The 18,445-nt window shown below is 40.0% G+C and overlaps 1 protein-coding gene across 5 annotated transcripts in view; it reads left to right on the top strand.

The window, feature by feature from the left end:
• Positions 1 to 11,185, top strand: part of LOC137261336 (myosin light chain kinase, smooth muscle-like) — an 82,992-nt gene extending 71,807 nt beyond the window's left edge. For all 5 annotated transcript variants that reach the window (XM_067799076.1, XM_067799077.1, XM_067799075.1 and 2 more), the window contains 9 exons: positions 645 to 709; positions 2,228 to 2,318; positions 3,874 to 4,077; positions 4,464 to 4,605; positions 7,418 to 7,617; positions 8,151 to 8,303; positions 8,855 to 8,900; positions 9,116 to 9,272; positions 9,725 to 11,185. In XM_067799076.1, coding sequence (XP_067655177.1) covers positions 645 to 709; positions 2,228 to 2,318; positions 3,874 to 4,077; positions 4,464 to 4,605; positions 7,418 to 7,617; positions 8,151 to 8,303; positions 8,855 to 8,900; positions 9,116 to 9,256 — 1,042 coding nt within the window. In that variant the 3' untranslated portion in view covers positions 9,257 to 9,272; positions 9,725 to 11,185. The remainder of the gene's footprint in view (positions 1 to 644; positions 710 to 2,227; positions 2,319 to 3,873; positions 4,078 to 4,463; positions 4,606 to 7,417; positions 7,618 to 8,150; positions 8,304 to 8,854; positions 8,901 to 9,115; positions 9,273 to 9,724) is intronic.
• The last annotated feature ends 7,260 nt before the right edge of the window (positions 11,186 to 18,445 follow it).

Raw genomic sequence — 18,445 nt, 5'->3', positions numbered from 1 at the left:
CATGGTTCCGTTGTCAAAGGAGAGGATGGTTAAGGTGTTACTCTGGTCAAGTGACAAGACTTGCTTGGCATTAACACCTGGAGATTTCATTCACATGAGACCGCTCCATTAGCTGATTTGAAATAAGGCACTTGAAACTGTAAGGGACTTGAAACTGAGTTGCAAATGTTGCCGTTGCAGCGTTGAATTTCACGAGGGTCACCGAAGAGGGGTTGCTAATGCGGTTATATGTTCAAAATATATCTGTCATCATTTAATGGAGAATTAGCAGAATTACTATTTGCAATGAAACATTACTTATTTTCACTGAAATGCAGTCGATATAAAAAGATTATCGTTGCTATTAAGGAAGGACAATATGCCAATATTACAAGAATATCACACATGTTACTTCAACATCAACTGACGTTTAAAAAGTGGAATATGAACTTAACACAATAAAACTTTGACATATTTATATTTATGTTACGGATTGTGAATGAAATCTATCTGCTTTTGGACCTTCTTGTTTATTAATGCATTGTCTGTCTATCGGGTTCAGCGCTTGTACATGAAAACTGGCAGTGAGTCAGTTCAAATTTGCAGACTCAGCAAAACCCTCACACATGGTATCGTGCATTTAACGGACGTTTTTTCAATTTTAGGTGTGCCATGGAGAACCGTGGAAGAATGTCTAAAGTCCACGTGGATGAGAGTGAACCAACTGGAGGTACGCTATTATAGAAACTAGGCTTTGGTAATGAAAAGTAAGAGTGGGTGAGTGAGTGAGTGAGTTTACGCCGCACACAAGAATATTCCAGCTATGTGGCGGCATGAGAGGAAAACAACTAATAGAACAGATGTGAAAAATGAAGACCTCACGAAAAATTCAAGAACACACACAAGCGATTATCAGTTAAGGAACAGCAATTTCTCTTCATGGAAACGGTTTCTGGTCGGTGTGGGGTTAATTTCTCAATCCATGTTTGTTTGTGTGCGTACCTACGCCACGCACGTACGTATATCAAGAACTGGGCAGTTTATGTGACGAGCCCCTCGTTTGTCTTGTCAAACACTTAAAATTTACACACTAACCTAACTGAGAAACAGCCCTTTTGTTAACTGGCCTCGGCGCCAACGGTCGACCTTCGCAAATCTTTCAAACGTTTACAGTGAGTCGGAGATCTCCATTATTTATTTTGTTTTCGCCAAACCGTTAACCTATAATCGATCACCAGTTGAAATTCCAAATAGCGAAACTCTGATGTTTGTGGGAATTTGCAAGTTTGGTGACGTCAGAGTGCGAGATAGCTGCTTATATGGACAGGTAGTCTGTTATGATGGACAGGCTGCCCTTGTTCACGTGCTATGTGAGCTCGGCGTCATCAGCGTTGTTGTTTACTCTCGAAATCAGTATGGTCAAGGCTCCTGTAAAGATCCCTTCTGCTTTCTTAAGCGTTTGGTCAAATGTTAACACTGCATACGTGCACAAATTTTTCTCGAGGAGAACAAATTGTATTTCTCATCTAACCAAATACAACAACATTGGAAGCTATGATAAATACCCGAGATGAGCAGGTCGAATTCTTGTTAATTGTTGTTGATTGCTGTTCAAATAAGCAAACACATACACGAAAGTGGTGTTATTTTCTATCCCCACTCTGTCACGGTAAACGCTGATAACAACTGTTCTTAAAGGTGGCAATGACCATGAACTTTCAGCGGGGTTTGCCATGCAAACACGATCGTCTTCAGGGCATGATTCCAGATCATTTCAAGACATTAGACCCAAGGTTCTAATCAAATTTTAAAGCCACATATGAGCATGACAGTCTGAAACAATCTGATGCAGTTTCAAGCATGTTGCTTGTGCTGTCATTCACATTGGGGAAAATCTTGTTTTGAAAGTTATTTGGCTTCACTCTGTTTACATTATTCGATAAAGGAGAACAACATCAAATCGAAAGACGTTGTGGATTCCCAAATATGTAACTCTGTAAAAACTGAGAATACGACAGTGAAATTTATGACACCTCTGTGAATGTCGGGTTCGCATGCCAGAGAAAGTGTGGAATAATAGGATTAATGTTAACAATTAGAAGTAATCAATAAACCCTATAACTCGTCTAATTAATCAAGTCGTGGAAATCATGACGTTTGAGAAGATAGGTTTTAATGGATTTAGTGTTGTTGAATGTGAATGACTCAGGTATATGGACAAAATATGATGGCGCTGTCTTTTTTCCAGGTGATGAATTTCCGTTTGAAGTTCAAGAAGTTCAAATTAGAAAAGACAAATGGGTCACAGATGAATATCATATCGACATGGTCTTAGGAAAGTAAGTATGGTTTATATAAAATCCTGATGAAAAAATATATATATTACCCATTAGGGTGGTTTGATCGAATGTAAAAACTGTCCGATGTCTGCGATGTTCTTAATGCTGAGTATATTACTTGTATATTACATCACACAGCTTCATTGTTTAGAACAATACGGTATGACCTCACCCATTGTTCATGACGTCACACATTGATTCCCTTCTGCCATGTGAACAGTCGACTTCGGTGATATGTCCCGATGGGGTTATAATGTTTTTACTTGAAATGACTTTTTTTGTAATATATAGAATAACAACAAACAACGTGGAATTACTGATTCTAATCCCACGTCATTCTATGATATAAGTACACGTCGAAGGTACGTTCATAGAGGGCAAAATAATCTATAATTTCTTGTAGCTTGTAACCTTTTCCGCAAGTATACGCGTGATGTAATATATACTCAGCTAGCGAAAGAAGGTCCACACGAACACTAAATAGCTTGTGTTTCAATGTTTATGGTTGCTACAACAACCGCGATAGGCTCTAATGGGGCAAACACTTCTTTCCACTGGGGAGGTATATGTTTTGGGAAAATTTTAAACGTGGAACATAATACCACGCTGTGTTTGAGATTTTGACAAGTAATTTTCAATTTGAACAAGACTAGTTGCCAGACTGATTGTCTGCTCGAGATTTTGCCACTGGAGTCTTGTTATCCATCGTTGCATTTATTCCGCTGTATTAAAACACACAGGGCATTCATTCTTGGCTTCTCATATCAACAGGCAGGTCAGTGGTGAAGCCGAAAATTTCAGAATGTATGATAAGCAATCAGAATGGCGAGAAAACTGAAAACGTGGCGCCAAGCGCTGCCCCGTCGAAACACTGGGATCATTCACCAGCTGGTCATGTGACCGGAAGTACTGCCATATTGCGTTGTGAACAAATTACTGGTCTGATGGTTATCATTTACATCATTTGAACTGTTTGAAAGATTCTTGGAGACTTGGATCTGTCTTTTGGGATCTGTGAACAAATGTGTGCTTCTTTTAACTGTCATAGGTGTTTAGACGAAGTTGAAAATAGTCGCAGTTGAAAAGAGTTTGAAAAGAGTCTACATTTATGGATGTGAAGTGTAACGATATTTAGCAATTTGTAAGTGGTCGGGAATAGTTTATTCTTGGCATTTTATATTTATAATCAAACCACTGTGCCTGGTCCCTCCTTGATGTTGTGTGTCTGACGAAAGAGATAGGGCGAATATGTAAGTTCCGTTTTAAGGGTATGAAAGACATTTGCTTTAATGCTGTATGGGCTATGTATCTGAAAACACTCAAACAAATTCCTGAAACAGATTACTAATGCAAAGTAGAAATATTCTAGCCTCTCATTCGGATCCCAAAATATCAGACACTTATTCAAGGTCTTTCTGAAGAAAATCAAGCTTTCTCAGGTTTTAAAGCATTCTCTCGGCTCGTTTTCATTATATTGAACAGAGGTGAGAAGGACCATTTGGGAGAAAATGTTCTTTTCGCAATGACTAAGGGCGAAACTGTCAATTAATTACAGGGGCAAGTTTGGCGAGGTGAAGAAATGTCGTGAGAAGCGTTCGGGTCGGATGTTGGCAGCGAAGTTCATCGACGTCACCTGCGCATCAGACAGGAAGGACATCGCTAACGAGGTGGACATTATGAAGTCCCTGCAACATCCTCGACTACTTCAGCTGTATGCTGCGTTTGAAAACAAGACTTCCTTCTGTCTCGTACTTGAACTGTGAGTGTGGATTATAAGTGATAACGCCTTGAAAATATTTTGAAATAGATTGTGTGGCAATTGATTGGCTAGCCATACAATGGTTGTTTCCAAAAATAGAGTTTAGACCACACTCACTATCGTATTTCTGTTTTCCGATTGGCTAGTAGTTTGAGTGAGGAGTGTGGTGCATTACTGCGCCTGAAATTTGACACTGGCACGTTGCTGTCTACAGTTTTCTTATGTGGTTATGATAAATAAGCATTTACTGCAGATAGTGTGATAAATATTTTACGATATCGATGAAAGCGGGATTCCTCCAATAAAGGGTAAAACACAAATAAATTACTGTTGCAGTTCAATACTATACATTCACTCATTCACTTTTGTGTTTCCTCTCTTGACAGCATCAACGGCGGTGAATTGTTTGATCGCGTCATCAACGACGACTTTATCCTGACCGAGAAAGCCTGTGTCATGTTCCTCCGACAGATCTGCGAGGGAGTCGGTTTCATGCATTCAAAGAACATACTCCATCTAGATATGAAGGTAAGGGAAATAACTGCTGGTGTCCAGGCAACGCCATAACGCCGAGGAAAAGATACGCAAGTTAGCAAATATGAAAAACGACCTGACATGGCCAATAATATTTTCCTCAACGGAAGATATGGAAAACACGTTTATAATGAACCTCAGTTTGTAACACAATATTTGTTTACGTTGAAGTACATTAGGCTCACGGAATCCTCTCAGTTTGGGTATCTTCTTATTTCAAGCATTGACACATCACTTCTAAAGCAAAGCTAAAGCAACAGTTTGCAATGAACACCTGCAACACTTGTCAAACACAGACGCTAACAAAATCTGTACACTGAGTAGGCTCCTCGTCTAAAACAGCTATCAGAAACATAACATCCAATCTCTCGACCTAACATACTGAAAGTGTATAGTAGTTAATATTTATGATCAAATACAGATGTTCGTTAAAACATGGAAGTGGACACGAGTAGATGGGTCAAGCTGACCACATGTCATGTTATTTTGACCAACGACTGAAACAAGAACACGATATTGTATCCTTTAATGTTGACCTTTCTGTGTTGATTTGATTTTGTAACGATTTCGTTGCTTAAGCGTTGTTTTTGTGTTCCGTCCAACACCTCCATCTTGAAATACACGCCTCTTCCCCACATGCGATTGACGTTCATGCGATGAAGCTGTCACTTTAACGCAAGGCTTGCCTCTATACGTACGTCCATGAAATGTCATTACAACACATGGAAATCTGTAGACGGCTGTGCGGGGTTTCCTGTGGCCCACGCGAGCATAATGTTAAACGTTTAGTATATTCCCTGTCATAAATATCATCCCCACATGTTTATATCTGTTATCAATGCTCGTCTGCTCAAAGGCATATACGTGTTGCTAGGCAATGACGTCATACGTGCACAGCGTTTCCAAGGCTACGAGGTCACGACCTCCAAGGTTATTGTTTCTCTGCAGTGATTGCCTATTGATGGAGCTGCGGTGGAGATACACCTGTTTCTGATGTTGATGTTGTGGAGGGGGATGTAGCCTACCAACATGACGCCCACCACATTTGACGTACATTGAAGCTTTTTCTGCTTATATACTTAATTTTCAACTTGGGCGTCATGATATTAAATTTTCATGTACTATACTCGAGCACTTATTTAGTATATCTTATGTATATTTTACGGCTTTCTACCACAACACGCTTTCATTCGAACGCATTGATCTCAAAAATGAGGCCACGCTAGATAGCTCATAATCTGTTCAGAATAAGCCATAAATTAGCAATACTGTTAACGTGAAAGCTAGTATCTTCATCTTCAACGAGGTGAGCTCGTTCTAAATGCATATTTGCACCAAGCACAATTATTGTAATTTCCTCTGGAATAATTAAATTTGATACAAAATATACAGTCACCATGAAATATTATTTGTTACCAAAAGCATACTCTTCATGCGCAGGCCATTTAAATAGGTATGCTAGGTGTCTTGTAAAAAATGAGAAAATCTTGAGTACATGTATAATGTTATGCCATTCGTTTGAAGTAAAATTACTCTATCCTTATTTTATATAAAATAATTGCATCTTAGAAAATTCGATTACACATTTTCATAATCATAAGAAATTGTAAGAAATACCACGAGCTGCTATTTCCAAGTTGGGGAGCATCATGTGAGTCCCTAGTCCCACATGTTCGTAACGAAATGTCAGACGGCTAACAATTCGCGTTGCTGCAGAACACATTACGATCGCGCGTGACTCCGAAAACAGCACCCCAGATGCAACGCTCGGACCCATGCACACTTCCCATGGAATACCACGTCAGCGCTAGGAAAACATAGTCTGGTGTATTCCATGAAGAATTGGATGTGTTCCATGAAGGATTGACATTCTCCTCTCATCAGAACATCATTTCATAGTCTTCGGAGTTCGGCCATAAATGTGAATATGTGATCGGATGCTCAGTATAAACATACCTGGCATAACCTTCATGGCGCTGGAGACAAGGGTGTGTTTGTGGGGCTCTCATTACTGATTCACTGTAGTGCTGAGTGTATATGTTTATGACAGGCACGCTGCACCGTATCAAGGACGTCCCCTCTGACATTTTCATATCGGGAAGACTTCTTCATAGAATTTGGCGTTATCGTTTGCACAGTGGCTTTAATGTATGTTGTGGCTGCTTTTTGTGATGTGTAAATAACCCCTGTGTACCTTTGATATTACGTCTTGGGTCTATTGGCTTCGTTGCATAACGGCTTTCTCTTATGGTTCAGCCCCTTTTAGAGGCTGGTGAGTTTCAGTATTAACATACAACAATATTCCAGGAGTATCATGCTGTGGACAGTGGGAATGAACTTCTCACATTGGATGTTTTTGGCCACTCGAACTCGACACCAGCGAACGCTTTAAAACCATTGCGAGGGCTACCTCATTCGCCCTGAAGTGTATTTAACTTACAGCAAACTAAAAGTTACATTCCGTTTCACACTCTTTTAAACACCAGTACAATTGGTTAATTGGTCCCTTACCCGATAGTTATGTACACTCGTGCACTTGCGAACTTAGTGTGATCTTAATTACACCCAATGCGGTGACAATGTGTTGTCCTTGTAGTTGGAAGACCGAGGTTCACTTTCATGCTAGAAACACACATTTAACAGAAACAAACAAACAAACAATCCCCAAAAACAAAAAACCTCCCCCCCAATAAAAAAATAAAGCTAGAAACAACAAATCACAAACAATAAAAAAAAACGCAACAAAAACAACACAAAACAAATTTTAATGAAAAGCACCAGCCCTGATGAAAGGTTTTTTTTCCAGCCTGAAAACATCCTTTGTCTGACACGAGAGGGAAACAGAATCAAAATCATTGACTTTGGTCTGGCCCGGAAGTTCTCTCCCAAGGAGGATCTTCGGGTGTTGTTTGGAACACCTGAGTTCGTCGCGCCGGAAGTTGTAAATTTCGACCCTATCAACTATGCAACAGATATGTGGAGCATTGGTGTCATATGTTATGTCTTGTAAGTATGGCGTTATGGACACTCTTGTAACTTTCTGCGAAATCAAATTCGGTCATTTCTATCGTAACCCATCCAGTTGCCGCGAGCCCTGTTCGGTTCCCTAACGTCCCCTAACATATTGAACCAAAACGAAGGAACATTGAGCAGCTGCAGTGTGTGCAGTTGATCTTCACTGACTGAGTGCTAGACCTGAGCGCTGTCATTCTCTACCCACATTGGTTACTTGTCATATCTTACTACGAATCTCAGTTCTGGTACGGCCATATATGCCGATTCTCAAAAAATCCCCTATCGGGTAGAATTCGCGCCATGAATTATCTCCCTTCTCGAACACAAAAACGTTTACCCCGAACTCGAGTTGTTAATGGACTTTGCAACTATCAAGAATATCATCTGGGTTGCAAATAATACATACTCACTCTGTTACGTTACTTGGCAAATGGTATAGGTATTATGCTTTCAAGAGTTTCACTGTCCACTGGTGTAAATGCGATCTGATTGTTTTCACATATATATGTATTTTTTCGTTTTAGGTTATCGGGGTTATCTCCCTTTATGGGTGACACCGAGGCCGAGACTCTAGTCAACGTGACCACAGCTCAATGGGACTTCAATGCCGAAGAGTTCGACAGTATATCCAAAGAGGCTAAAGACTTTATATCGAAACTCCTTATAAAAGATCGAAGGTAAAACCAATGACATACTGTAAGGGAATATCCAAAATGCTCATAGTTGGTTTAACTACTAGTGAATCCTCTTTTACCTCGAAGACCAAGATGACATTCACAGGCAATATATGTGAAATGGAAGACTTTGTGTCATCATATCCAAAGGGATGCTCGTGCTGTCAACCACGGATTTGTTTGATGACGTGATCACGATGTTCACAGCGACATGCGTTAGAGAAATCAGTAAATTCGTGTTACACATAAATTCAAATATTATTGCTCCGCTATCTTTATGCACCATGTGCAATCTGTTAAAGCTGATTGATCGAGGTGATCAAAGCAGGTTACGGAGGCTAGAAATCATATGCCCAATGGACAGCACATCTGTCGTTTGATTCAGTGATAAGCATGTGAGGTTTGTCTAATGTTACATGTGTCTGGAGCTCGAGAAGGGTTCATGTTTGCCTCAACCACGGAGTCAACTCACTCAGTCATCCACCAATAATATTTAAAGTGATTCGCTAAATACATAACGTGTCAATATTCAATATATATCTTGTTGGCTTCAGAAAACGAATGTCGGCAGCAGAATGTCTTGAGCACCAGTGGCTAAGAGTAAGTATTGTCATAATCTGGATAGATCCTATCCTGTTTTTTTTTAAATGAACTTTTTGGTCTGTCCAGGGTGTGGACGTGATAAGACAGACGTTTTGCACACCTTGGTTATTCGAGCATGCCCTCCGTAATTATTCATATATTTTCATTTACACTTAATTTTTGTGACTCTATGACGTTCCATCATCATGTGCTCCTCTATTTCCCTTCAACAGAGGTCGGTAAAGCGTGAAAGTCATATTCCCGAGAGATCTCTATCGAAGAAACGTTTGCGCAAATTCGTGTACAGGCGGAAGTGGCAGAAGGCAATAAACGCCATGTTGGCTCTCAGGAGGATGGGCGTAACACTGACGTAGTCACGTGTTCCACTAGGTAAATCATTTTAAATACAACGTAACGTTACACAATGACCAAAAATAATTTCGTTACAATATTGTACCGTTATCCCCTAACTTCAATATAAATAACTGTGGGTTGTGGATGGTCATTGAGCGAATCCATAAGGCTTACAGAGTAACACGAGACCTAAATATTGCACTGCAAAAATACTTTTCTGCACATGACTGTAGTGATATATTTACCATTTATGACTTGGAACATGAATTAACACGATAAAAGGAGCCTCAATTTTTGCCCTATGGATGATAACACTATAACTACTTTAATGAGGGAGTTATCGTTTTCATTGTCACTTAAATAACATAGAATTCAAATGTGATCTCCATGTTAACTTAAACGGTAGTAGTAAATCACTTAAGAGAAAACAAGGTATATTGAACTGGCGTTTTTTCAACTTGTATAGCACGTGATTCGATCTTTTTCAGACAGACCCATGAAAACCTGCCACACGTACGCTCAATGATGAGATCTGATTGGATGAGAGATCCCTCCGGTCCTCTCTCTGATGATGATAAACAGTTAACTCCACCGATCGGGTGTTTCCAACGGAATATCATCACAGGGAGTGCATGGGGCGTCTGTAGTTGATTCTTGGCATTTTAAGCATCGGTGCTGTTTAAGCATGTTGTCAGTTGCAGGGACTCTATTAACAAACACCTTCATCCCGTGTCTCTTGTGTGCCAGCGAACATGGATAATATCGCGCCAATGCCTCGTTACCATGGCAACTTGTAGCCTACAACACCGTCTGAGTATATTGTGGACCAAGTCGGGTATCTGCGAGAGCAAGTTCCGATAGCAGTTGTGATTATTAAATAGTGTTCCGTACTCTGAAAACGGTGTGAACCATAGATCCCTTCACGCACATACAGTGACGTCACCGATCACGTGAATGCGTGTCGACAGATAGGCTTTGAGAAGCATGTATAAAAGGATGTTGGCGTGCAACATTTTCGCGCCAAGAGCAGAGAAATAATTGTCATTGTACATTTCACCGAGCGTCTGTTAATTTGAAGCTCATGGCAATACCTTCCTTACGTGTGTTGATCCGATTATTGTCTTTTATGCCATCGATTTCGCAACTGGTGAGTTAACACCATATGATCTGACCTTTCGATTGGTTGTACATATTATATATAATACCATACCCTCTCCATAGAACCCATTTCACTGCATCGTACGTATTTAGCTTGTCAGATGTTGCTATTTATTGAATCTATTTCATCAGTCATGTAGTCATAGCGCTACTGTGGTGACGTATCTTGAAATCGACATGACGCACCTGTTATCTGGAGATGTCTATTTCATATCCAATAAAACAAAACTATCATTCCATTAGGCCAATAGTACATATTTTATACATATATGCCTTGTAAGATTTATGGGAGGAAATTATACAATGATCATAACATTTCATGAGAAATATAGACGATTGTCATAAGACGTACAAGAAAGTGGTGGGTTTGGGTGACAAATTCTAAATGGAAAAAATGATTCTGTCATTTTCGGTCCCTGGTGTGTAGTCTATACGGGTTCAAATTTCAGCCATGTTTCCAGATGCGCATGCGCAGTAGCATTGCCTTCCGTCCACACGGCTACAGTGCGACTTTTCTCTTCTTGTAAAAAATATGGTGCTAGCTTGTAGACTTATTACAGACGAGTCCATTGTGATTGTGGAGGTAGGGTGTATATTTACAATAGAGGGGGCTGTGAGGATGGCTTCATTCATCAAGAAATAGCACCCTTCTTTCATACAACAGAATTTCCGTAATCTCAAATGGTCACGTTTGAAATGCCTTAATTTCCAGGCTTTCTCTTTTTGAGTCATGACTGGAAATGCTTTCATCTTTTGTACAATATTTTGAAATATCAATAAATGTTCAAAAACAGTTTTGTTTGCTTATATATTCGTCATATGAACATTTGTTTTCCCGACAGGCCGCACTGTGCTGTTGACAGTTGCGTCTCTGAGGCCAGATAATTACTATCGTTGGTTCGATTCCGTTCGAATAATGTGTCCGTTTATATTGCGCCAAACTCGACACCAGGTATGCTCACAGCGTTAACTATCAATAGCATATTATTACATGATAACCCAAATTGCCCGTTTGCCTTAGAAGGTCATAGTCAGACGACTTATCCCACTGGGTACTCATTTTCTGCTGGGTGAAAAAGGGGAATTTTGAACAAACTCACATGCCTATAGTGACACCACACGTATACAATGAGCTTCGTTGTGGGGCAGGAATGAAGTCCCAGAAACTCTCAGGAGTCAAGCTTCCAAACACGGTCACCCATCTAAAGACGCTCAGCTTCTTACGATGCTTAACGAGGTGAGCTGAGCTCTGTGCACAAGGTCACACATCATAGGCATGCATATTCCATGTATATGGACAAAAAACACATGTACAAGTATGGCACAAATCAATATTCACTCAGTGCACGTTGAATGTATCCGTCTGGTATTTCAATGGCATATGATCTATGGTTTGATCTTGTTGATAAACGCCACTCTCCATAATAATCCAGCTAGACTACTGCTCCTTTTGAATAATCGATTGTAGTTCAGATAATCTAGTGACTGATATGAGCAATTGTCGACGTCACACCATTAACTAAGTCACCCAGACTTACCACCAAGAGTTGATCTGTTAGTGCCCTTACGTAATTAGAATTATGAGCAACACAAGAAACAACACAAATATCAAAATGAGAGCTCAACATAATCATTTTGATGCAATGTGTGCGAAAAATGTAATTAATGAGGACAAAGACAAAATAATAACATGTGCATCATGGTGTAAATTAAAACCTCAAGCAGGCACGTTCACAGAATATGAAATATTCAGTCAGTCAAACAGAATAGCACACACATTGTTCTTGTACTTAAAAATCATTGAACTTTTCCATATACTCATACAATTACGTTACATAACCAAAACCCCTACAACTAAGCACTCAGCAGCCACTGGATGAGCAAAGAAGCACAATATGGACCCACATCATTAATAAAGTGGAAACTAATAAAATGGACCGCCTCAGCCAGCTCCTTTTACAATGACTGAGTGAGTGAGTGAATTAGTTTATTTTTACGCCGCTTGTAGCAATATTCCAGCAATATCACGGCGGGGGACACCAGAAAATGGGCTTCAGACAGTGTACCCCTGTGGGGAATCGAACCCGGGTCTTCGACGTGACGAGCGAACACTTTAACCACTAGGCTACCCCATGACCCCCTGAAGAAAAAGGAGACATCACAAGCACCGCACCAAAAGCCACCATCTTGAAAAAATATGCGGTCATATTCAGGATATGTCCGGATGTTAAAAAACAAGATAGCACTAAATACTGAAAAATTGTCAGTTTTAACCACTGTAAAAGACAAATATATACTCAGAAACAAACAAGGGAACACATGAAAGTACACGTGTTCCTGCATTTTTTATCTAGAATTTCACTCACAGTGCAATACATACATTGTGAAGAAACCTGGGTCAGGATAAAGGAACACTTGTACTTTAATGTGTTCCCTTATTTGTTTCCATGAGTATATATATCTTGCAGTACCACCACTGTCCCTGGTACTTCAATCTGTACTTTTACCAGCTTCCGATAATTACATGGAAAAAATAATGGACAATGAACAGAGGAAAGACATATGACACATTAACTGAAACGCTGACTACATACAATGAATGTATGGACTAGACAAAGAATTTTTCATTCATAGTTTGTGGCAGATTAATACGGCTGTTGCACAGAATGGTGTTAATGTTTAAGCTAACTGTTTCAACTGGAATTCAAGCCTTATATCAAATCAAACTGACAGTAGACATACTTCGGACATTTAAAAACGACAAATGATTAAATGTAGAAGGGCCTGTTTGTGTTGTTATATTGCCTAGTTGTTGACAATTGCACCACTAACATGCGTCGGATATGAAGCCATATGCTAACAGCCGATTAACCCTTGTAATCTCAGAGTAGCCATTTGTTTTATGCACGTGTCTTTCCTTGCGTTTGGATATTAGACTGATTTGAATGTTTCGGGATTTTGTAAATTCCTACAAATGATATGGTCAGTGATATTACAGGAGAACAAGAGCGCGTGTATGATAATGTCCCTCAAACATTTAGGTTCCTCTACACTAAAGCAGAATCACACACTGAATGAGCGAGTACCACTTGTAAACAACTAAAGAGATAGAGACATGTGACAGCTGTGACTGGATGAAACAGTGTAAGATGTGTTTTTAAAGTATATGTATATCCATCCAGTAATTAACACTGACCACAGTTTTAGGTATTTAGAGCTGTATTTAGTATTTACTTCATGTATGTACAAATATTTTCAAGTAGGTGACATTTGGTGCTGAACTGGGGTTGTGGGGTTGCTGTGTCCAGTTTCCTGTGCTCGGAAAGTCAGCAGGACAATTTGGCCAGACATTGTGTTTTCTTGTAGTTTAATGGCCGGATTGTATCCATGTGTACATGAAATGGCTGTTGAATATTTAAACGCACACACAGACACACACAGACACACACACACACACAGACACAAACATTGTGTAATTTCTAAAACTCAGAAAGGGTAAGCCCATTGTGGTGCAAGGGAAATAACTCTTTGTGTAAATGTTTGTGTGCTAATGCACTGAGCAGTCTCCAGAGGCGTTCAATCTTTGTCGAAAGGTTCCTACTTTCAATTTCATCGGAACAGCGGGGGCGTATGGAATCCGAGAAGGGACATTGTCGCGTTGTCGCATTGTCGCGTTGTCGCCCTCTCAAAAACAAGCAAAATGAGGTGAAAATTAACCAAAGCGCGACAATGCGAAAATGCGACAACGCGACATTTCGCCTGTTTGTCGCATTGTCGCGTGTCGCGTTTCGAATAACATTTACTCTGTTCCTCCAAAGTGCGACACGCGACATAGCGACACTTTTCAAGGTCAAAATATGTCGCGTTGTCGCATTGTCGCCCTATCTAAGATATGTAATAATTCACTAAAAACACACCCGTGAAGGTCCCGGGGTAGAATAGGCCTTCAGCAACCCATGCTTACCATAAAAGGTGACTATGCTTGTCGTAAGAGGCGACTAACGGGATCGGGTGGTCAGCCTCGCTGACTTGGTTGACACATGTCATCGGTTCCCAAGTGCGCAGATTGATGCTCATGTTGTTGGTCACTGGATTGTCTGGTCCAGACTCGATTATTTACAGACCGCCGCCACATAGCTGGAATATTGCTGAGTGCGGCGTAAAACTAAACTCACTCACTCACTCACTAAAAACGCGACACGCGACAATGCGACAACGCGACATTTCATCAAAATGTCGCGATGTCGCACTGTCGCGTGTCGCGCTTTATTAAAATATTGACCATAGTATGCTTTTAACAAATTAACTGAAACGCGACACGCGACAATGCGACAAAATGTATGTCGCATTGTCGCGTTGTCGCCCTTTTTGTTACCGGTGCGCATGTGTAGAAAGTCAATTAATCTACGCATGCGCAGAAAATGTTATACTCTATTCCATACTTCACTGGTCTTTCGTTACCTCCAATGGTTTTTAAAATGAAGTAGTGCTCGAAATGGCAATTGGCCTTCTCATCTTGAACTTAATGCAAATCTTTCTTTATTGTTTTACATATTGCAAATGTATTTAGCCAGTCAAGTGTGTTCTAGCAGCAAAACGAATTAGTAGCGCAACTATTCATTGTAATCACGGCGCACTGTACCCCTGTCATTCAAGGCGGGGCAATTAATTTGAGCAGTTAGTCTCTTAGTCACACCAGATAGTTATTACCATACGTTCGAATATCAACACCATACACATTAATCACTTTGGAAATTTCGATGACAGGTTGTGATTACAGGTTGTGAAAAACTAAAATATTGTTAAAATTCAAGCCACATCGGCAAATTCATCAGGTGATGTCCTCGAATGGGTCACTATGTTCCATAATGTGGCTCCTGACAGTTTCGTGGTACAGTCCTGTCCGACGCTGATGAATTTGTTGAAGATCTGCCTCTGTTCAGCCAGCAGTGGATGGATACCAAGTAGAATTAGATATCACTTAACCATCCGTCACCTCAATGACAGCTTTGGTCGACTTTGAACGTGATAATGGGAAAACGCCTTACAAATGGACTGTTAGCAGTAGGATATTAGAAACAATGACATCACTTGGTAGAGTTGCGTACACTTGTAGTGCCAGAAACCAGCTTTCCCTCCCTCACTCCTCTCACTCTTCTCGCCGCTCCACTCCACTCACCCAAGGTTTATTGGTATAAATAGCACGGTATTTCATTACAATGATGTATTGTGATGCCCGTTTTCATTTCTGTTTGAATCCTATATTATTAATCCTGCACATAGCCTGATTCACAATATGCCTCATAATTTTTTCATACGGATACTAGATCCATCGATATACATGTACTTGTATCGTTTTAAACCTACGGCTGTTATATCAAAAAAAGAAATTCAGCAGAAGGGTCAGTCTGAATAGGACAATTATCTTAAGCAACGACACTCAACCACTCTGGACTTCACGACTAGATGTACGTTCATTTATCATTGTTCTGATGTCGATCCCTGGCTATCTGAACCCTTTAAAATATCGAAAAATAATCGTTCTCGTCATATTTTTTTTACATTCCGCCGTAACTAATAAAATTTTGATGAAATATCGTATTCACGCATTACCGCGCGTCGCGCTTTGTTAAAATATTGACTACAGTATGTATTATAAGATATTAACTAAAACGCGACACGCGACAATGCGACAACGCGACATTTTGATGAAATATCGCGTTGTCGCATTGTCGCATTGTCGCGCTTTGATTAATTTTCACCTCATTTTGCTTGTTTTTGAGAGGGCGACAACGCGACAACGCGACAATGTCCCTTCTCGGATTCCATAGCGGCGGGTAGCTTAGTGGTTAAAGCGATCGCTCGTCAAGCCGTATACCCGTGAAGGTCCCGGGGTAGAATAGGCCTTCAGCAACCCATGCTTGCCATAAAAGGTGACTATGCTTGTCGTAAGAGGCGACTAACGGGATCGGGTGGTCAGACTAGCTGACTTGGTTGACACATGTCATCGGTTCCCAAGTGCGCAGATCGATGCTCATGTTGTTGATCACTGGATTGTCTGGTCCAGACTCGATTATTTACAGACCGTCGCCATATAGCTGGAATATTGCTAAGTGCGACATAAAACTAAACTCACTCACTCGTCAAGCCGTAGAGGTGGGTTCGATTCTCAAAATGAATGAATGAATGAATGAATGAATGAATGAATGTCTTTGTTTCCTCCAGAGATGTATCCGAAGATCATACAAACGCAGTATTTACAATACATCACATACATCTAGCACAATGGAACAAAATGGAAGCATATTTTAGGCTGTTCATTAAAGGATCATTTACAAAGTACAATTTGTAAGCAGTAGGGCTGTGTTTAATAGATGTACATCAGATGTGTCCTTAGATTCCACACGAAATGACAAAATGACATGTATCATAGTCAGTTATTTCAGTTAGGTCATGTATATCTGCATCGTAAAATAGAAATAGAAAATCTTCACATATATATCTACGCCAAGTTTATCACTCAGACTGGAGAAGAAATTGTTCTGTCGGACATAAAAATATCACAGTGAAGGATCATATGGCTGTCACAGTCAAAGAAATGTCGATCACAGTAGTTACATTCTTTTGATATTTTTGCTCTTGATCCGATTTTCACACAGGGGTTGTCTGAAATATGGATAGATAATAAAGGACGTGCATTTGTAATCATGTGTGGATTCTGCAGTAACGTGAGAGATCTGGTCTCTGTGTTAGTCTCTCTCTTCAAAGGTTTTGTTCATATTCCGAGAGACGTCTGATTTATAATAGATCGCCAAGCTGACTTACTTGTTATAATGACCTAAGTGATATTTCTTAGCCGTGTGTAGGAGATTACTACATATACTTGTCGGACACCTAGTATTGACAGTGGAATGGGTAGTGGTATAAACACAAACACATCTTTCGTTATTGAGTTGCAGTCACTATTGCAGAGTCTTCCTAGTAGTTGTAATCTACATTTGTCTATGTAACCGTTCATTGACCATATTCCTAAGTTTGAAACAGACGAGTCTGCTGGGTATCTTTTGCCCAAGCTGCAAGCCTTGTATGCGTCGAGCAATGTAGCGCTGGGCGCGTTCAATCATTTCGAGATCATTACCGTATATGGCTGGTAGCAGTTCACACCCGTAAAAGCTTGCAGCTATAGCTAGAATCATTCGTTTCGATGTTAACACACGTAGCTACGAAAGCCTACTGCTGCAACTTTTGTAGCCTAAAATATTTTTTCAAAGACAATTCTCGTTACTTCAATTATTTACTCGTAACTTCGAGTATTTTCTCCTCATTTCAAATAACTTTTCGTTACTTCGATAAATTTCTCGTTACTTCGAGAATTTTCTACTTATTTCAAGTTTCAGTCATAAACTTGAAATTACAAATATTTTCTCGTTACTTCAAGTTTCTTTCAAAAGCTTGGAATTCCGAATATTTTCTCGTTACTTCAAGTTTCTTTCAAAAGCTTGGAATTCCGAATATTTTCTCGTTACTTCAAGTTTCTTTCAAAAACTTGAAATTTCGAGTATTTACTCGTTGCTTCAAGTTTCCTTCAAAAACTTGAAATTGCAAGTATTCACTGGTTGTTTCAAGTTTCTTTCAAAAACTTTCCAGCAATTTTGCTACAATTTCCAAGGATTTCTTTGTGTGCTTTTTCATACGTCTGTAGAAGATAACCCTGTACTATACTTAGACTGGCAATATATTGATGTTTGTTAAAACGTGTCACTATTCCCTGTGCACGTGGAGTTCTTTCAATTTCATCAGAGGCCACTGTGCTTACTAGTAAGTGGGATAAAATTCAGACGTTGCAGTTAGTGATACTATCTGACGAGGTGGCCGAGTGGTTAAGGCGATGGACTGCTAATCCATTGGGGTCTCCCCGCGTAGGTTCGAATCCCATCCTCGTCGACAGATTACTTTTAGTAATCGGTTTTCAGTTCTTACTTTTGACAAAAAAAACCACGAGAGTTGTGTTTATAGAAATATCCACTGAACCCTTTGGACAATAAGCTGTC

Source organism: Haliotis asinina, chromosome 14 (genome assembly GCF_037392515.1).
Source record: "Haliotis asinina isolate JCU_RB_2024 chromosome 14, JCU_Hal_asi_v2, whole genome shotgun sequence".
NCBI classification, from domain to species: Eukaryota; Metazoa; Mollusca; class Gastropoda; order Lepetellida; family Haliotidae; genus Haliotis; species Haliotis asinina.
The sequence above is the reverse complement of the archived record's forward strand: the minus strand, read 5'-3'. Positions and strand labels throughout refer to the sequence as shown.